We start from the raw sequence: 21,267 nt of genomic DNA on the forward strand, positions 1-21,267 counted from the left end.
ACCATGAGCAATTTCACATCTCTGAGGATGTTGTGTCTTGGCAAAAGTATACAGGAACAGCAGTAGCTGCCTAACACAGTTGGGCCCTTAGTCCATCTAGCTCAGTACTGTCCACGTTGACCAGCAGCAACAGCTCTCCGGGGATTCAGTCTCAGGCATCTCTCCCAGTCCAACCTGGAGATGATGCTCTAGACTGAACCTGGGAGCTTCTCCATGCAAGGCAAATGCTCTGCCACTGAACTGCGGCCCTTCCCTAAAGTAACAGTTCCCTGACTGCTGTACTGGAAAAACATACCTATGGAGCTCATGCGCATTTCTCAAGGAAGGGGCTAGTGGTGGCCCAGTACCCCTTCTACCCCTAAAGAACTATTTGGGCTAGTAAGGACTTTGTGGCAAAACAAGCAGCTACCCTGGATATGATGCAGGGGGTGGGACTTGCCCCTAGAACAAGGAGGCCATGGTTCCATTTGCACCAGCACCCAGACCTTGATGCAAGAATCCTGCATTCTGCTGCTTCTGTGCAACTGGAACACAGCTATATTACTGATTAATTGCTGTGACTGGCAAGGAGGAGGAGGTGGTTGCTTTGTATTCTGTGTGTGTGGGGTGTGTGTGTGTGTGCTAACTGTAAAGCAGGGATAAGATCTAGGTCAGAACAGGGTGGGAACAGGTTAAAATACTGCAGGATTATCTGTAGGCAGCAAGGCCTGAGGAAATTGCTGTAGCTAATTCCTTCAAATCCCCCCTTGGTTAATCCTGAAACCCCTGGCATTCCTCTTGAGGGACGCAGAGCAGGGAAAAGAAAATCTCTCAACATGGCAGAGACTTTAGAAGAGCCATGCCACTGTCTGTAAATTGCTTACTGAAAAGAAAAGGAAAAAAGCAGAGCATCACAAAACTAGCCAGAATGGATCTTCCAATAGCAAATCTTGCCAAGCTAACTTTATCCCCCTTGATAAAGATCATGCTTTCATCAGCTTGCTACCCCCTCCAGATGTTTTGGACAACATCAGTCCCAACCAACACCTGAAAGGAGGAAGCTATCTGGAATGGGAATGTCCAAAAACAGTACACCTCAAGCTGTGGAAGGGTGTGGGTAGGGTGTCCTTGAGAAGGACAGAGTGGCAGGATAAGAGACGCAGCACGATGATAGACCACCTGCTTTACATTCAGAAGATCCCAGGCTCAGTCCCCAGCAGGTAGAGCTGGGACTGTCCCATCTTAAACCCTGGAGAACTGCTGCTGTCAGTCAGCGTAGACAATACTGAGCCAGATAGACCAATGGTCTGACTGCCCTTTTGATACTGTGAACTACAACTCCCATCTGCCCCAGTCAGCATGGCCACTGTTCAGGGATGATGGGAGCTGTAGTCAAAAACCCCAGAAGGTAATGCATTGGTTGTGCCCCTCCAGCCCTTCTAGTATGAGTTCCTGTGGATATAAGGACAGTCTATAACTAGGCACCAGAATGTCAAGTCGGGGGTCATTACTTTAGGATAAGTACAGAGACTGCTGGTATGATGAAAAGGTCTGACTGGTGTACAGGTGCAGCCCAGCTGCCATCATCACTGGGCAAAGCTGTTCAACGGCTTTCTGGCTTAGGAAGGAAGAGCAGGGTGCCCCAGCAGCACTTCCACAGACCTATTCTCCTGCATCTGCGGTTTCCTACAAGGCTAGCTATTGGCACAGCCATGTCAGGCGAGGAACAATGCCTGGGGGGGGGGGAGTTGTCTAGGGCAGTGTTTCCCAACCTTTTTTGGACAAAAAATCTCGAGGCACACCACCATTACAGCCCCGTGACGTCAGCGCGCAGCGTCACGCCGGGAGGGACGCACGAAAGTGTAAGTTTCAATTTTTTTCACTCCCCCTTGCCGGGGAACCTCCAAGCTTTGGGGGTGGGGGGGGAGGAGGCAGCAAAGCGAGGGACTGAGGGACGGCGGCAGCTGAGGCGGCTGCGGCTGTTGTGGTGGTGGCGGCGATAGCGGGCGGAAGAGGGGGTGGCAGCGGGGCCGAGGTGGCCGGCGGCGGCGGGTGGAGCAGGAGGGCGGCCGAGGCCGGTGAGGGAGTAGGGTTGCCCGGGGCTTGAGGAGCCGTCGCCGGGAGTTGCTGCTGCTGTTGTTGCTGCTGCTGCCCGGACATGCCGGCCTCCTCCTCGTCCGCTGTCTCGCGCTCCTCCCTTTTGCGCACGCTGCCCCGCCGCCGCCCCATTGGCCGGGTCCTGTCAGCTGATCCTGTGTTATTTCCTGTGTGTGTGTGTGAGGGGAGAATGGAGAGAGAAACCTTGGCACCACCACCGCGGAGCCGCCCCCGGCTCGACGTGGATCCTCCTCGCCGACGCCGCCCCGCCTCTCGCCGCCCGACTCGCCCGCCTCCCTCCCACGGCACACCAGGCAACGTCTCGCGGCACACTAGTGTGCCGCGGAACACCGGTTGGGAAACACTGGTCTAGGGTTGTATTTGCTCAGCTGAGTTCAGAGGGAAAATGCTTGGAACTGCACTGTGATCATGGCACACAGACACACCAGCCTGTTGCCACTGCAGCTTGTACACTCGGGATAATACAGGACAACTCATGTCCTTTCACTATTCCTAATTATGAGGCTCCTCATAAAAATAGGAAAATATTTATCTTTCTCCTTAAAAGAAACGCCACTTTATTTCACTCATCAGAACACTCTGAAAACTGGGCCAGGAAGCAGAAAGAAAGCTACTTTTTATATCTCCTGAATTTGTCAAGCTCCCTTATGATCAAAAGGGTGTGCGACCCATCTGAAGCACTTGGTGTTAATGTGCTGGTGTCATCTGGGTTTCAAATGTGCACTTCAGCAACCCTGTGGGTTAGCCAGGGGCAAAGCATAGCTGGTGATAAAGACCACATACTCAAGATGGCAACTGATACAAACGAACTGGTTTGCTGAACCACAATCCTTCATTCAGAAAATAATATTATCCTTCATACACAAGATAATATTATGACCTTCAAAGAAAGACTAGAAATCTAGTATAGCATTATAGCAGTTAGAAAATAATATGGATTAAGAAAAGCATTATAATTGCCTTGACTAAGCAATCAGAGTAATTTGAATATGAATCCAAGACTTACTATTTCCTATCCTTACTTTCTCCAGCGCACCTATTCTTTAAAATGATTTCCAAGTTCCCTACAGTATTTCGGAATAAAGTCAGGGGCCAACGAGTCTTGTGGTCTGAGCAACTGCAGGAGGGAGAATCTTCCTAGGTTACTGATTGGCAACTGTACCAGCTTTTATGTCAATTTCATCACTTAGGTTGGCGAACCTACCTAAGTAATAGATTATGGGGGCCCGTAATCTGAGTAGTGGAAAGTGTAACTAGGACCTGTAGCTCAGTAGCAGAGCACTTGCATTGCATAACGAAGCCCTCAGGTTCAAGCCTCAATAGCAGCTTCTCCAGGTAGGGCTAGGAATGTCCTCGGCTTGGAACCCAGGAGAGCCACTGCCAATCAGTGAAGACAAAACATAGGCTGTTTGCTATGTTCTTATATGCTATGTTCTTTATTTTTTTGGCAAGCCTTTACTGGGTCACTTTGACAAATTCCAACATACTCTTGAAAACAATTCACTTGTGCTACTGCTCTTTTTACTATCTTATTAGGAATGAAGCTTTCTTTAACCCTACATCAGGTCCATATCATCTCCCAAGATCTCACATTAATTGCCACTGTGATTCACCAAACATTTCAATCAGTTGAACTTTTTCCATTATTGGCATCCATTTCGGTTCACCATGTGTTCTCTGTTCCTCAGGCCTAGAAGGCCCCAGATTAACTCAGGGCTACTAGCTTGCTACACACATACACCCTGTTCTTCTTTTCAGGTGAGCTTCTGTTCTACCATTTGGAAACAATGAAAAGCTACACATTTGGGAAAACCACAGACTGCAACACACGACATGCCATTAAAAAATGCTGGTGGGCTATGCATTAGTCAGCAGCTCCTTGTCAGTAGATTCTGTTCTTTTAGGCACCCCCCTACCCCCCTGCCACCACCCCTTTTTATTCACAGGTCTGTTTCAGAAGCATGCAACAGGCCCACTTCAGTTTGGAAGGTGGGTGCTCAAATGTAGAGTGCTGCCTGCACAGAGGAAAAACAGACACTCTGAAGGGAAGGCTGTTGGAGGCAACTGTTGAGTGGCCAAAATCACTTTAAGAGAATTCAATATTGTGCAGCAGAGGAGAGAAAATAATCCCTTTGCCTGCCTAGTCTGCTTTACAGGGTTGTTGTGTCCAGTGCTTTTTTCCTGGGGGTACGCAGGGGTACACATACCCCTAAACATTTTGTGAATCTTTGTACTTTTGTCCATTTACAGTGGTGCCTTGCAAGACGAAATTAATTCGTTCCGCGAGTTTTTTCGTCTTGCGATTTTTTCGTCTTGCGAAGCACGGTGTCGGAAAAGTTTTGGAAAAGCTTCAAAAATCACCAAAGTCTTCAAAAACCTCAAAAAAGGCTACCACACCGCGTGCTATGAGTTGCTCCTCGAAGTCAAGTCGCAACTGTATTAACGGTTTTAAGAAAAAGGAAACAAACTTGCAAGACGTTTCCGTCTTGCGAAGCAAGCCCATAGGGAAAATCATCTTGCGAAGCAACTCAAAAAACCAAAAACCCTTTCGTCTTGCGAGTTTTCCGTCTTGCGAGGCATTCGTCTTGCGAGGTACCACTGTACTGTATTTATTTTTCCCAATTTGAACTATAAAATGGTGATTTTCTTGAGTCAAAATGAGAGTACCCCTAAACATTTTTAAAGAAAAAAAGCACTGGTTGTGATGATAAAAATCAGAGAACCTCCATATACACCACCCTGAGCTCCCTGGAAGAAAAGGGATGTGAGGTTTATAGCCATGGCTGCCTGCTCATAAGATTCTCTTGTGGCTGCCTGAAATGGACTTAAGATGAAGGAGGAAAGTCAGCGTTAAAATAAAGAGTAGTTGGACTGAAAAGCAAGTGAGCAGTAGCTACTCTGAAGATCACGCTAATGATTTTTCAGCTAATTATTCTTCTCAGCAACACTATTCCCATTTAAAAAAGGGGGGGGGGATGAATGAAATAGCTGTGAAGGTAGACTCCTGCCCAGCAGTTTCCTGGCACGACACAATTATATTCAAAATAATGGCACAATATGCTTGTAATAACAGCATGACTAAGGCACAAATGGCTTGTTTTAAAAACTCCTATACTATACAAGTTGACAGTGTCCTTTCATGTATTGTACACCCACAGAGGTCTGGCACAGACATGTTTGCATGAAGGGATGCAACAAAGCATTCCTGCAACATGTGCAGCGTCAAATCTCCCAAAATATCACAGTGCCCAGTGAGGGTCCCTGCCCTCTCAGCAGCCATAGATGGCGTAAGCAAACATCCATCTTCACATCATAATAAATGCACCTTGGCTTATCCAGAATTTTCCTCTCATTTTCTCTCTAGGAGCTGATTCCACACATAACTTCCACACATGACGCTAGCAGGTGAAATTATCCACTAGAAGGAAATGCTCTCCAAGCACAGAAGCTCCACTAGTGATGTGATTGAGAAAGGGGTGGCAGGGGAAGGGCTCCAATATGCCAGCTCTACTTCAGCCTTTTCTCCCTGCTAACAGCCACCCTCCTCCTCCAAATAAGGCGTCAGAAAGCGCAGTACAAACCTGCAAGCACTTACCCTGCTCATAGGCCTCCATCTCACTCTGGTCAAGGGTTTAAGAGCACCAAAAGGCAGAAGGTAATAGAGAATAGTCAGAGGCCAAGAACGGAGTTTCAGAGCGGGCCTAGACATACAGCTCAGCTGGCCCAACCTCCGCCTCAGGGCCAGCTGGGGAAATTGCAACCTGTAGGATCACATACACACACACAAAACGGTCAGCCAACTTGAGCTCAGGCACTGATGACTCTCAAAAGTCAAGCACCTGGCCAATCAGAAGCACCTCTCTGTGGACACGGGAACATCTCTACCTACCACCTGCCCATCCACCCGCTCTTGCTCTTTCCAAAAAATAAAAGGCCAGGAAAGTGTGTGAGAGTGTACTTGCTACTCAGCAGTTGTTTCAGAAGGGAAGCAAGGCTGTCTTTAGGCTGACCTGCCTAAGCCACATTGTACTTTTTAGAACCACTCAATAAAAGGCTTCACCCATAATCCACTAGAAAGAAAGCAAGGACACGTTTGGAAAAGACAGAATACTCTCTAAAATATAATTTAGTGTGGACATGGAAATTATCTGCAGCAAAAGAGCTGTAATGGAGGATGGCAGAGAGGCATTATTACCAAGTAATGGAAGGTCTGCTACCTTCCTACTGACGCTGTAGGATGAATCCAACATGGCCCCAACCTTGTTTCCTGCTATTTGAGAACCCGTATTTCTGTGGGGCTTGCAGTCATCGTACCCAAACTACTACTGTGTACAAAAGAGCACAGAGGGGGTTTCCTGCCTTTCTTTTGGGGTCCCAAGGAAACTTTGTCAGACAAATCCTAGTGAACGGCTACAGCAGGAGCTGCTAAGGCTAAAAGTTACCAGTCAGTAGCAGGTCCTGCACAGAGCCAGGGATAGGATCCTACAGCAGCAGGGGTGCATGAAACCAGGAAAATGTTACATCCTGAGCCATCCAGGGAGACCAAAAGGTCTCGCCTAAAGCAGAACACACCTGCTACTAAGCACCAAAGGTTCACTCCACTTCCAGGGTGGTTATAAGAATTCTAAGGTCTCAAATATAGAATAAATGTTCATAAATGTACAAGGCAAAAACATACATAAGGATATAAACTACGTATCGGAAATAGTACAGGAGAGTAATCCTGAAGCCATTTTGACTCTCCCAAATTGACCTCAAATATTTCCCTGCAAGGAGGAAGGAAATGGGAAAAGCTTTCCAATTGTCTTTGGACTGTAGGGGCTTACACCTCCCTGCAAATACAGTCTGGCAAGTATCTGTTAAACTATCAATATGTGTAAGAGATTCAGGAACTAAAGTGTTTATCATCTCAAAGGAATGGCCAGGCTACCCAGAAAATATCAGGTATCCTGGCAGACGGGAGAGAAGCAACACTCTCAAATTTCTGCTGGAGACCGCCTCCTTCTGTGATGTATGTATGATGTTTTGGGGGGTGGTCTTGGGTTACAGGGTAGGCAATTTCAAAAGTCTTTATAGGGGCTTGCACACCATTGTTCTGGTTCTCTCCTACCTCCTTGCAAGGAGGGGAGGGAACTCTGTTGCAACAGAAAAATAAAAATCTGCCTTGCTGTCTATGGATCTTGCCCCCATCAATTGATCTCTGACCAATCATGGACTTAGGGGACTCGGTCCCTTGGGGAGTTCGGCAGCAAAAGCCAATTCCCCCCCCCTTTTTTTTCTATAACAGTTCCCTGGGCCTTCATAAAGTCAAGGGGTTCTATACCTCTTGCCATGGGACTGAGGCCAGAGGAACCTCTCACTGGACAAAAGCAAAAAAAAGATACGACTGGGAAAGACCAGTTCTGTTTTGATTATTCTTTCTGGACTGGTAATTCTCTGCTTTTCTGTTTTAAATTACCTGCATTTTTGGAACAACAACTGAATAAACCTCCACTTGGCTGCAGCCACTGGCACTTCAATCTCCTTTGAGCCTAAAAGTGATCACTTGCTTAGTAGGCCTGTTCCTTGCCCACACACAGTCCACCCATATCAGGGAGAAAAGAAGAACCCATCTCTTTACTTCCTTCTAAGGAGGAAGCGGCAAGAGAGCCTATGGGATGCTCCCAAGCACACATTCTGGTCAGGATCTGGACCCAGAGTGAAAATTGGGGAATAGGAGTGCTTTGGGGTCCTGACAAGGTCAATGAAGGCTCAAGCAATTCCCCACACATAAGGGGCAGCCAGGATTCCTTAGGGCCAAAGGAGAGTAAAGTTTACTAATCTTCAAAGGGAAGCTTGGCCTGGGGGGGGGGAGAGGATGCTGTAATGGGGCCTCATGGATGCTGCTCAGCCTCCTCTCACTGGCTGGACCCACAGAGGGGAGCTCAAAGAAAAAGATGCCTCTCTCTTGCCTCCTTCTTCTTCCTCCATCTCCCCCCTTTCACTGCAGACAATCATGGGCCAATCCCCGCAGAGCTGCAGCTAGCTGTAAAGCATCCTTGCTTGCCCCCACATGGCCCTTCTTTTCCACACACCCACCCAGCTGCTCTATTTCACTCTTGCCCCGCTCCTCAAAAAGGCTTGGAAGGGGGAAAGGATGCCCAACTCCAGTGCAACACCCACTTTGACTGTCAATCAAGCGCATAAAGAGCTTGGGAGTAAACTGGGCCAAACAAAGGCTTTGCAGGCAGCTGCCACTCTTCCTCCCTCCCTTCCTCCCCTTCCTTCCCCCCTCCCCCTTCCTTCCAGCACCTTCTGACAAAGTAAAACATATGCTAGACAGTACCTGAAACGGGCTCTCCTATTTGGGGTGCCCCCACCTGGGCCCGGATTTTCCAGCTGCGGGTGCTGCTCCCCAGCACAGCTGCCACTGCTGCCACCATTCCCTGAGCTCAGCCTCCGGACATGAATTCTAACTTTGTGGAGGTTGCAGCAAGAACGAGGAGGGTTAGATAAAGCTTTGCAGCATCTCACCATTTCCCTGAGTGCAGCTCTGGTCCCTGCAGGGTGCTTGACTGACACATCGTCCTCTTTCTCTCTCTCAATCTTTCTCTTCCTTCCTCCTCTCTTCTGCCTCTCTTTCCCTCACTCACTTCTGGGCACAAGAGGGAAAGGTGCGATGTCACGGCTCTCAATTTCCCCTGCCGCTGCTGCTGGCTGCCGGTCTTCCCTCCTCCGATCTGCCCCTGCCTCTTGCCCTCTTAGGACGGTCTCAGCTATTGCAAACAAACAAGCATTGTGTCACAGTCCGACATCCTCCTGCAGAGACAAAAGCAAGCCCTTCCCACATGCCAGCCCTGCGCTATGAGGCTCTGCTTCAGCCAGGGGCTGCCATTGGAGCTGGGCTCCGGCGCCAACGAATCTGGAGCTGCCTGCGAGGACTGATGCACTATTGTCAGAAGTGCAGCCCGCCAGCCCTGCACATCTCTCCCTATAGCCAGGCTGAATGCAAGCGAGCAGGCGGAGAGGGGGGAGGGGGGGAGGGGAAGGGGAGGGGAAGGGAAGGGAAGGGAAGGGGGAGGCAATCCCAGCTATGACTCTGCAGTGCAGCAACTCCATCTCCCTCAGTTGTGGGCTGCTGTTCAGTCAGGTCTGCATGCAGCACTCATGTTGCCAGAGAAACATCTCCTGCTCACATTGCCCAGCCAAAGCACACACCACTCCAAGCAGGGAGGGAGCCTCCCATCACAGACAAGAGGAATGCCCCCCACTGAGCCTGCAGGAGGCCCTCTATCGCATGCTGCACAGCTAGGAACAGATGGAGGCCACAGGAATCAGCCATCTCTTCCCGGAGAAATAGGCAGAGGCAAACTCTTAAGCAGATTCTTAAAAAACAAAAACAAAAAAACTCAGGAGGCACATAGTTATGAATATTCACAAGTGCATATTATTCTTTCTCTCATTTCCCAAATGCTACCTCAAAGCCTGTGACTACTCAGGTCATATTATAGACTAAACCTGGGCGGTAAGAGGAGGACTGACCAACCATGGAAGTTAAGAGGGCCAGAGGCACAGACCAGAATAAACCTGCTTATATTGGACTTCACTCTCAAAGTAACAGCCAAGCAATGTAGAGTTGTTTAGTCAAGAAACAATGTTTAGTAAGAAAACCATTAACTTCGTTACCGGTCCCCCGGCACAGCCAAAATGCAGAAATGTTTGCTTATTTTGGACAGGAAGTTGGTATAGAGAAGCAAGTCCTTCTTATTTAACTAATGGCCACACAGATATTCCCTATTTCTTAAATTCATCCAACATGTACACTTTAACGCTGCCCATGATTTCAAGGAAGCTTATTTCCACATCAATACCAGTTAGCACCACATTTGAAGGCCATCGTTGCTGGACAAAACTAATGGCACCAGTTCCTCCTGCACAAGCCTCACTGTTGTGAATATGAGTTACACAAGAGCATTCATTTCTTACTGGTTTCTTCTGGTTTTCCATTAATTCTCAGCCTTTACCATTGCTTCAAATTTATAGAATTTGTGGTGACTACATTCTAAATTAGATTACTATTATCTTTCTATGCACATGTATCCCACCCCCTCCTTGCACCCCACCAGTTTCCAAAGCAGCCTTTGCTGATTTGGTGCCCTCCAGATGTTTTAGAATACAAGTTCCATCAGCCCCCAGCATCCTTGAATGGCTGTGCTGGGTGGGGCTGATGGGAGTTGCTGTCCAAAACATTTGAAGGGCACCAGGCTGCTCTAGAACATGATCTCCTTCTGCCTGCTAAGGCCCAAAGAAAGAAAGGGATCCAAGCAGGCAAAGAACCCAGCAGCACAACCACAAAGTAGGAACCCAAAGGCAGCATATCAAAATCAGCAAAACTGCCAAATACAGCAGGGCTTTCCTGGGTCAATTGGCAATGGTTTGTTTAATATATATCTGTCTATCAATTAACCTTTTCTTTTTCCCTGTTATATTTGCAAGTAAAAAACAAGATGGAGTGCACTTTTAAGGGCTCCATCTCCAGCTCAGCTCTCCAGCCTCCTCTCACCTAGGAAATGCACCCAGGCACTCCTAGAACACAATGACCACAGCGGCGTGTGCCACCCAACTGCTGGCACTGCTGTGTCTGGGGCAACAGCTGTAGCAACGGGCCTGGCAAGGAGTGATAGGCTTCCTTAGCCAGCAGCCACTGTAGCTGACCTGGAGGTAGCTTTTGAGGCCGCTGGGCTGCAGTCTCCGGGAGCCAGCCATGTCTGCTCAGGCTCAATGCCTATGGTGGTGCAGAAGAATGTTCCTTGCCAATACTCTGGGAATTTCTGTCATCTGCCTGCTCAGGTTGCCATGGCTTTCTGTTAAGCCAAGCAATACTTCTTTCACCAAGCTTCCAAGAAACACAGCCAATCCTTAAAGTGCTGGGGGGGGGGCAACTGGACAAAAGAGTGGCTTGAATAATGGTGGCAAGATGACTTTCTCCCCTCCCCCTCGCATTCCAGACGGGCTGAGTCTGCTCTCCTGAGTCTCCCACACTGGGAATTTGTTCAGCAACCTTTTTTCATGCTGCCTTCGGAGATCACACCTCCGTATTTGCCTTCCATGCAGAAAAGGCCAGGGCAGATTGCAATAGTTACAAACAGCATATTCCACTTGGTGCTATTAAGAAGTCATTTCCAAATGTTTTCCCCTCATCAGTGGAGCAGTCTATGGACTGTTCCATAACCCCCATCTCTTCTGCCACACTGGAAACCACAGCCTTCCCCAACTCAATGCTTTCCAGATGTTTTAAACTACAACTTCCAGCAGCCCCAGCCAGCAAGGTTGCGCTGGAGTAGGAAATATGGCTTTGTTGGCTGGGACATATGGAAGTTTTAGCCCCAAACATCTAGAGCAGTGTTTCCCAAACGTTTTTGGGCAACGGCACACCTGTTTACCGGAAAAAAATCTCGCGGCACACCACCATTAAAGCCCCGCCCCCGTGACGTCATTCGGGGAGCCGGCGGCCCGGGCCTGAGCTGGAAGGAGAGGCGGTGCTTTTCGGCACAAGGCAATCGGCCTGGAATTGTTTCCCGCGCGCTGCGAAAGGGAACAGCTGCGGTCGCGCGAACCCTCCGGCGCTGGGAGGGGAAAGGGCGGAGTCGCAGAGCACCAGCTGGCCGAGCGGTTGCGCGCAGCGTTGCGCTTTTGGAGAGCGTGCGGCTGCTGCTAGGGGATCCGGGGACGTGAGCAGGCCTGGCCCGACCCGGGTTGAAGGAGGACAAGCCGGCAGCGCGCCAAGTGAGTTCGGTTGCGCGCGACGGCCCCCGCTCCCCCCACCCCCGCCGGATCCTCGCCTCTCGCCCGCCTCCCTCCCACGGCACACCAGCCGATGTCTCACGGCACAGTAGTGTGCCGCGGAACACCGGTTGGGAAACACTGATCTAGAGGACCCCAGGCTCCTGGAAAGCATTACAGCCAAACATCCAGCAGGAAGTTCCTTCACTTTGGCCTTAAAATGCAGAGGTCCTGCTCATTTCCATTGGGCTTACACAGGGGTAGTTCCTGCTGTTGCACTCTAGGGATCAGACCTACCTGTCTTCCAATCTGCTGCTACCCTTAGCAACACCCAAAACCTACCACTTAAGGCAACTATCTCTAGGAAGGCCTGCCTCTGTTTTGAAGCAAAGCAGAACTGGGGATGACACTCAACTGCCTCGCTTCCTGAAAGGTCTTACTGAAACAGGCATTTACTGCTAGGTTTCTCTTCTGAGCTCTGCAGAAATGATCTGTCTATCTAGGGCAGTGTCTTAAATCAAATACCGTAATTTTTGCACCATAACACTCACTTTTTTCCTCCTGAAAAGTAAGGGGAAATGTCTGTGCGTGTTATGGAGGGAATGCCTACGGGTGGCATGCCTACGGATTTTCCTCCTATAAAAACTATGTACGTGTTATGGTCGGGTGCGTGTTATAGAGAAAAAATACAGTACTCTTTTTCATGATTATGGTATCCCTGTGTTTTCTAGCCATTCACTACTTCCACTGAATTTTTAACTTCACTAGAATATGGATGTAGAAACAGGCTTATATACAGCCGAGGAAAACATCTCATTCTTTGGATGAGAAGCAAAGAATGCAGTTCAATGGCCTGGTTCCAGAGTAAGTTAGCTGAACTTTGTTACCATTGAAATCAATGAGACTAGGGATTATTATTATTCATAATAATTACATTCATCAGTCACTTTACACAAAAGAGAAGGTCTCAAAGCAGATTAACAGTATATAATACAATACATAAAAGCTATTAAAAACAAATAAATGTAAAAACACCACAAAATACATAAAATGCTTTCCCAACACCACATCAATAAGGCCAAGTCCTAGACACCCAACTAAAATATGAGCAACTCTGTAGGAGAAAACTTTCTAAAGTCCTAGGAACCATTAAGTCATCAACCACCTTTATCCATTGGTTTGAATGGGGCCTAACTTGGTCTGGATGCATCCCAATGGACCTGTTTATGAAGAATGGTAGATGCAGATCACAAGTAAACAAAGGTTGAAGGTCATGGCATCAGCTGAGCAGGGGCCAAGAGTGAGCTCCCAGTAGGAGACTACCTGCCATTCCCAGGGGTCATTATTTTTATTTTATTATTTCTTACCTATATCATCCTTCATCTGGTGATCACAGTGTGGTGTGTGTGTGTGTGTGTGTGTGTGTGTGTGTGTGTGTGTATATATATATATATATATATATATATATATATATATATAGTAACAAAAAAACCCAATACCCTCTGCCAGTGTATTTCTAAAGCCCTTGAAAAAACATTTCATCCATGGGTAAGCAAATACTGGGCATCCTTGATTTGGAGGTGAAATGCTGAAATCACTGCCAAATGCTGCTTGAAGAGAAGAGACAGCTAAGGCTTCAGAATGCAAGTGAAGAATATCATCTAAGCAGGGGTGGCCACCCATTCAAAGCCCTCACCCCTGGTCTGTTCATAACCCCTGCAGCTGCAGGGTCCATTTCTTCAGTAAAGAAAAACAGAAAGGCAAAAAGATGGCTACCTGATTCACAAGAGAAAGAGAGAGACATGCAGGCTTCATAGAGTAGAAAGTTCCCCAGAGGAAGTGGCCAAGAGAGACGGAAGTGCTCAGTTCACCCCTTAAAGCTATGCTCAAAAAGAGAAACTCTCCCCTCTCAAGGCGAGAGCACCAGCTTGCAAGTCCCTGAAGAAAAACCATCATTATGCTCTTAAGGCAAAGTTTAGCTTTGCCTGGCCACATTTATTTCACTGCTTTTTTAAAGAATTAAATGTAGAGTCTGTATTTCTGTTTTCTTATTAACACTGAAAGTTCTTCTGACTTTTTCAACTGGAAGTTCCAGCTTCACCTTGATGCACCTCCTGGCTTTGCACTAATACCAAGTGGCTCTAAAAGGAGCTCTGGTCTCAAGTACTTCAGGAGCCAAAAAAAGCACAAAAGTCCTGCAGCCAGATTTTAAGCATCTCGCTTGCAACATCAGGTTGTACTTTATGAACTTTGCTGCCACCTGGGAAAAGGGATAGAGTTTGCCAAGTACAGTCGTACCTTGGAAGTCGAACAGAATCCATTCCAGAAGTCCGTTCGACTTCCAAAACATTTGAAAACTAAATTGCAGCTTCTGATTGGCTGCAGGAAGCTCCTGCAGCCAATCGGAAGCCGCGGAAGCCCCGTCAGACACTCAGGTTCCAAAAGAACGTTTGCAAACCAGAACAATCACTTCTGGGTTTGCAACGTTTGGGAGCTAAAACGTCCGAGTTCCAGGGCCTTCGGGATCCAAGATACGACTGTACTCTTATCCACCTGACCCTCAAGATTAGAGTCTAAGAGGGCAACAGAGAGAAACACCCCAACATTCCATCTCATCAGAGCACTTTCTTGGAATTGACTGTTTTAAATGGAGAATAGATTTGTCAGTATTGGGTCTCAGTGTCATGTTTTTCCAGTCTTAAATTCAGTTTCTGTGGAAATTTGTGAATTTAAGAAAAAAAATCCTCATGGAAATTAATCAGCATTTTAGGGCAAATTTATCCTAATAAGCACCCTTTTAATGCAATTTTGACTAATATACATGTTTTTGCAAAGCAATTTCCCCTAATGTATTTTTGTATGCTGTTTTCACAAATACTGTATATGCATTTTCATGCATACTTTACCCAAATATACAGTTGCACCTTGGTTGTCGAACAGAATCTGTTCTGGAAGCCCATTTGACTTCCGAAAACGTTCGACAACCAAGGCACGGCTTCCAATTGGCTGCAGGAGCTTCCTGCACTCAACTGGAAGCTGTGGAAGCCACGTAGGACGTTCCAAAGAACACTCACAAACTGGAACACTCACTTCTGTGTTTGTGGCGTTCCAAAGCCAAAACGTTTGAGTCGCAAGGCGTTTGAGAACCAAGGTACAACTGTATGCTTAAAAGAAACACAACTTATTGCTTGGCTGGGGAACTGCACTGTAATTCATTCAGTGTGGTGCAATTTTTAAAGGAAGGCCTTGTGTTTGTTTGCATATCTTTTCAGAAAGTGTGAATCTGGTAAATTTGCCTTTAAAAGTAAACTGAAGTGAATTTCTCCCTCACCCCTGGCTTTAAATTCACTCAAATATTCCAGTTCCACGACACTCACCACACCTCTGTAAACCCAAGAGAATGACCATCTTTTAGTCTACATACAAACAAAACTGTGGTAAAAGCTCCTGGCTAGACAGCCTTATTTTTTCCTCACTTTTGATTAATACTTTGGTGATTTAAAATTATGTATATTTACAGGGCGATATGCTGAATTATAACCAACTTAGATTCTGACTGCTCAAACAAGCAGATCTGGCAATCTTCACCTATTTATAAACAGCAGATTAATAAATGTGTTTCTTGGATGTAACACTTCAGGCTACAGATAGAGACTCACATGGCAGAATTCTCCTCTGTTAAGAACAATAATAATAGCAACAATATCCTTGCACATACAAAGCTTACATGTCAGGAAGAATTGAAATGTTACTTTGCTGTGTGCAGGGAACCCCTGCAAAGAAAGGAGCATTCAGTTATCGAGACAGCACATGCTAAATCTGACCTAACAACGGAAACATAAATCATGCGTCTGACACAAATTGAAAGAAGTCACATGATTTTCCAGACAGCCTTCACCACGTAGCAGAGAATGGCAATGCAATTATGTATACGTTCAATCGAAGGCAAACTTCTTGTTTTTATTAACTCTTTGTAAAAATTTGACAGCATACAAGTGCTGAAAGGGCTCTCTACTCTACCACTACTATAGGTCAGTGGCAAAACAGGTGCTTTGCACACAGGAAGTCCAAGGTTCAATCTCTCCAGCAATAGAAGGGTCAGGTTATGGGAAAGAATTATCTGTCTGCTGCTGGGGCTGCAGTCCAACAACATCTGAAGGGCACCAGGGTGGCTGCTTAAGAGGAATGCCACAGCCAGGGCAAATGAAATGCTACTTAAAGTTCTCCAATTATTCTGATGATGTTTTTATTTCTGAAATGGGAAGTACTGTATTTTTTCATGCCTAAGACTAGGTTTTTTCCTTAAAAATAATGTCCAAATTTTGAGGGCGTGTTATACACGGATATCCCATTTTCTTAAATCAGAGTCCCCCAAAATAGGAGGCATCTTATACATGGGGGTGTCTTAAATACAGTAGTTATTTCCATGTGAAAACGATAGAAATAACATTAGGAAATAACTTTCACTGACATCATCAGCACCCCCTTCAAAAGTCCTCACCCCATTTATTAAAATCACATCAAGCAGATGCAATTATAATAAACAGGGGCACTATCTCTTAATATTATTATTGTAACAGCAGGAGAATGTGCACATGCATTGTAGAAAGCAGTTTACATTATGTCAACTAAATATTTAACAAGCAATTAAATTCTCAAGCATATTCACAGGAAGAATAAGCTTTCTGCAACTCACATCTTTGCATGCAAGACTGCCAGGAAGCTGAAGCCCTGGTTCAAAACTAAAGCAACCTTGCCCACATAGCTGTTTTTGGTAGAAACTCTTCCAGGCTAGATGTAAAGGATCACTGATGTAGACTTAACACAGACCAAAAAATAATAATCTGAATAACAAGCCCCACTTCTTTCTAAAAAACACACAAAAGGGCAAAAAAACACCATGAGACCTCCGGGTATAGGGTGGTATATAAATTCAATTAATAATAATAATCACCACTACCATCTCATATTTAGACAGTGAGGAAGCTTGTAACAAGTAAGAGATAAATTATATACATCTCAACATGGAATCTGAAATTTTGCAGTAACTGATAAAATACCCTTTACTCATCCTCTCATGGAGTGCAGGCTCAGAACTGGCTCAGTCTGGTACTTTCATTAAGAGATCAACAGAAAGTGGAAACTGCCTCTTTCAGCTGAAGTTTCAGTTACTCGGACTTGCAGGATGAGAACTCTTAAGGTTGTTCCATCTCTGTCATAAAACACAGATATCCCCCAAATGCCAGAATATGCCTCGTGCTTCTTTAAGAGGAGGCGGCAAGGCAGAAAGCCTAAGAGTGAGGAAGGAGGGGCGATAAAACTCAGGATGATAACAAGGCACCAGTTGCTCACAGGCTCTGCCCAGCCTGTACAGAGACCAGTAGGGGGCTGGGAAGCTGCTGATGAGTCATTAGGACTCTCACAAACCCCCAAAGTATTTCAGGCTGAGGCTTGAAAAAGGAAGTTTGAAAAAGGAAGCCCTCTTGGTCTGAAAGTGGGGCTTTGGGAAAAGCACTAAACCGGTTTATAGGAAGTCCAAAGTACTTTCTACACACAGAGTGGATTAAAGAGCATCACACTTTTGTGTGGACTTTCTAAATAGTGTGATCATTTATCCTGAACTATTTTGGATGCTTTTCAAGGCTACAAACCCATCATAAAAGAAACCCCATTAAAGAGGGGAAACTCAAAATGACCTCATCTTTCTATCCCAGGACTGTAATTAAAATTTTATTCACACGAAAAGACTCTACAGAGGAGAAACAGTAGAAATCAAAAGGGTCTATAGACCATGTGAATATATTTAGCTACCCGATCTTCAGAGGGCTCTCAAGCACCTTTGCAAGGGCAAAAGGTTTGGCGCTGTAGGCTGGGATGGTGACTGCTTTCCTCAAATCCTGGCTCCGCTGTCCTGTCACCCGCTCCAACTGCAGACTGTTGTTACTCCAGCTCCTTTTATAAACCACTGTGGGAAGGGAGAGGGAGGGAGGGCAAGCCCCTCCTTCTGTCCACTAAGTCCCCTTTCTCACTGTTTCCAAGCTTAGCTGACTGGGGCACTTCTCCAGCTTTCAGACAAAAGGAACAATAACCACACATCCCACATCTTAACTCACATTCCTCCTCCACTTATCCCTACGCACTTCCAGGAAACATATTTAAACCAGCAACTCACAAGTTTGCAGTCAGAATTATCAGCCAGCCACAGCCATAAGCACTTGCTGATGCCAAGCACCAAATATACTCTCCCTCTCCCGACAAGCACAGACAGTCCTTCAGGGGTGGGCAGATTGTGCAAGCCTCTGCCCAGGAACCAGAAGAAGCCAGATGGTAGCATAGCAGCAGCTGCACCTTTTCCAGAAGGGGGTTTCCGCTGCATTTGTTTAGCAACTTTGTATTGTTTTGCCTGCTTTGTATTGTATTAGCAATCTGCTTTTTTAATCTATATTAATATATTATTTAATCTATATTATTGCTATAGTGCTTCATTTTGGTTTATTATAAGCTGCCTTGTGCCTTCTGCTTTGCAAATAAATGCATGGTAGAAATTTTATTGCAAACAAATAAAGCATTTAGTGAATTGTTTGATTAAGGAGGAATACCAATCTTGTTAAATAAATGAAAATATATAAATAAAACTTGGCAAAATTCTGGCAAAAAAATGTTGTCATAGCTAAATGTTTTGTAGCATTCCCCAATAGATTTTCTTTGTAGAAATGTCTCTGTTTTGCATATGTGCTCTTTGTAAGGATCACAGGAAGCTCTATTTACACAGAGACATATCATTGGGTCCCTCTACCTTAGTAGCTCTCCGGGGTTTCAGTCGGGCTATTCCCAGCCCTACCTGGAAATGTTGCCATGGATTGTGCCCGATAACGTCTGCATGCAAAGCCAAGGCTCTGCTAGAGCTACAGCCTTTCTCCATCAAAGGAAGCTAACTTTTACTGAGTTGATCCATCTAGGCCAGGGGTTGGCAAGGTTTACCTCTCCTGGGCCGGTTCACTTCAGCGGGCATCCCCGTGGGCCAGATTGCGCGCGTACGTGAGCGCACCCGCCCACGATTTCCGGCGTCTGCGCAGACACAATTTCGGCATCTGGTTTAGCGCAGCACGCGGGGACTCGCCAAGCAGGCAGCTCGGTTTGGGGGCGGCTTGGGGGCCGGTTAAACGACCCCCGTGGGCTGCTTGTGGCCCATGGGCCTTAGGTTGCCTACCCCTGATCTAGGTCAGGACTGTCTTCATGATTTGCAGGGAGAATCAAATGGTGAGAGATGATATAATGTCTTCCCCAACCAGGCTTTGATTCAAGAAGTTACCTTGAGGGCACTCCTCCCACAACCACCAATTCTACCTTGTAGGTCCTCTACCCCCTGGAGGACTGTGGGTTGTGAATTCTGCCTGTAGTTATTCCACAGAAGCCACGTGCCACAGGGTTGGGAATATTATATGTTTGCCAATAAGGCACCAAGTGGTTCCATCCTAAACAAACCACTACCACCCCATACAATTGCCCAGGCCTTGCTCCAAAACCCTTTGCTATGCCAAGTGATGCCATCAGCTGTACAGAGCAGTGTCTTTAGTGTACGAGCTTTTCTGAGGATTCTAGGTTCCTCTTCCCTCACAACTTTCTCAAAAGAATATAAAGCTTATTTATCCAGAGGGATATTAACTAGTGCTGGTTAACTACTTTGTGTTTTATTTGAGCTTGTGATTTTATACTATTTTTTATTTAGGTGAGCTGCATTGGAAAAGCAGCATGCATTCTAAATACTGATGGACAAGTTTTGTTCATTCCAAAGTGGATTATAAAAGCAATAAGTGTTTCTAAGTCTTCAGTATTGCAAAGTTCTGAAAATCACAGATACCAGCATGCATACAGCAAAGGACTGGTACCTGTATGGGATCTGAACTGATTTGGTGTATGTGTTGTTGTTGCAAACATGTTTATGTGTGTGTAATTTGTTTTTATATATGCAATTGTTTCAAACTGTTGCACATGTGTAACTGTTTTATATATGTTCATATTATATACTAAATCGCTTTGAGATGCCTCATGATAAGCGATTCATAAATGAAAATAAAATAAAAGAATAAAAACCACAACAATTCTTCACAATAATTTTAGCACAGCTTAACTTCTGTATCTCCAAGGAGATGACTCTAGGTTTTAAACGTTTGGGGTTCTTCTCCTCTCTCAACCGGCTAAATACTTATTTGCTCAAAAATGACTCAGAAGGTACAGAGTCAAAGACACGTGGCTTCTGTGCAATAACTACAGGCAGAATTTTAAAGAAGTCATTTTTTTTCCATTTAACACTATGTGGTTTCCTGAACAACCATTTCCTTATTTATACATTTATCTCTAGCTTTTCTTGCACTCAAAGTTGCTAACATTAGATAGCTGTTATTTTTCCACAGAAAAATGAAGCATTGGGGGGAAATTGTTTCAGAACATTTTCTGTATCACATCACTGCATCTAGCAATCTACCAATACTATTGTTTTACTGTACTTTTTATTCTTTTATATTCTGTTTTAATTATTTTTATGTACACCATCTGGAAATTTTGGGCTATGAGGCAGCAAAACTAATAACATTTGTTATTACATTTCCAAGTGTTCAAAATACACTTACAACAACCCTGTCCATTAAATTCACACTACAGATGGAGAAGGCTGCTTGCTGAGGCTACTTTTCACTCATTTTAACTATACGTACTGGCAATGCAGCCAGACTGACCCACATTACAGTTCATTCTGTACCGGCAGCAAACTTAGGCTGAGGAAAGGAGTCCCCGCTTGGGGTTTTCCATTGATTATTTTCTGAGTCAGGATCTCCAGCAGCAGGAGATATCATATTGCAACAGAGCCCACAGATGCAATTTGTACCCTTTCAGCAGAGTGTGCCATGTCATCAGAGTGGATCACTCATCAATGCATGCTACTCCCCTCCGCCAGGAAAGGCTACGTCGGTGAAGCACCACTGGGGCTTCGTGTTTCGTAGGGCTGTCAGGTGCCAAAGTATGGCCCATCACACTAAGGTTCCCTCTCCAGAGCTAGGAACGGCTAAGCTGCATGAACAGGCCAGGTTACGCGCCGCGTGCTCAGTGTCAGATGTCACTGTGAACTGGGGCTCATCCAAAGTTCACAGAGTTCTCTTGGATCTTGGCAGCACCTTTTCTACCTGGGTTGTAGGCAACATTCCTGTTATCTATTCTGAGCCCAATTGTGCAATAGTATTTGGTGTTTACCGTACATTTAAATGAAAATAAAATAGCGGGGAGCAGGGGAAACAACAAAAAGCTCAGCAAATTAACCCTCTCTCAGTAGCTGTATCTGAGCCTATGATGACCACTGCATGCATGCAGAGAATTTCACTCTATGCACACAGGAGAGCAAAAGTTACAGGGGTT

The 21,267-nt window shown here is 45.8% G+C and overlaps 1 protein-coding gene across 6 annotated transcripts in view; it reads right to left on the reverse strand.

Moving 5' to 3' along the window:
- Window positions 1-21,267, reverse strand: part of PISD (phosphatidylserine decarboxylase) — a 39,964-nt gene that overhangs the window by 5,964 nt on the left and 12,733 nt on the right. Inside the window, exons 1-4 of one of the 6 annotated variants that reach the window (XM_083478760.1) lie at window positions 17,671-17,793; window positions 16,556-16,677; window positions 8,423-8,852; window positions 5,693-5,858 (exon numbers count right to left, since the gene is read on the reverse strand). The exons of 1 other annotated variant lie outside the window; for it this stretch is intronic. In XM_083478760.1, the coding sequence (XP_083334886.1) occupies window positions 5,693-5,858; window positions 8,423-8,613 (357 nt within the window). In that variant the 5' untranslated portion in view covers window positions 8,614-8,852; window positions 16,556-16,677; window positions 17,671-17,793. Of the gene's footprint in view, window positions 1-5,692; window positions 5,859-8,422; window positions 10,138-16,555; window positions 16,678-16,919; window positions 17,029-17,670; window positions 17,794-18,031; window positions 18,251-21,267 lie in introns of those variants that run through there. 4 more of the 6 variants (XM_083478761.1, XM_083478762.1, XM_083478764.1 and 1 more) reach the window with 4 other exon arrangements.

The sequence above is a fragment of the Podarcis liolepis genome (genome assembly GCF_965112155.1).
Source record: "Podarcis liolepis genome assembly, chromosome: 15".
Lineage (NCBI taxonomy): Eukaryota > Metazoa > Chordata > Lepidosauria > Squamata > Lacertidae > Podarcis > Podarcis liolepis.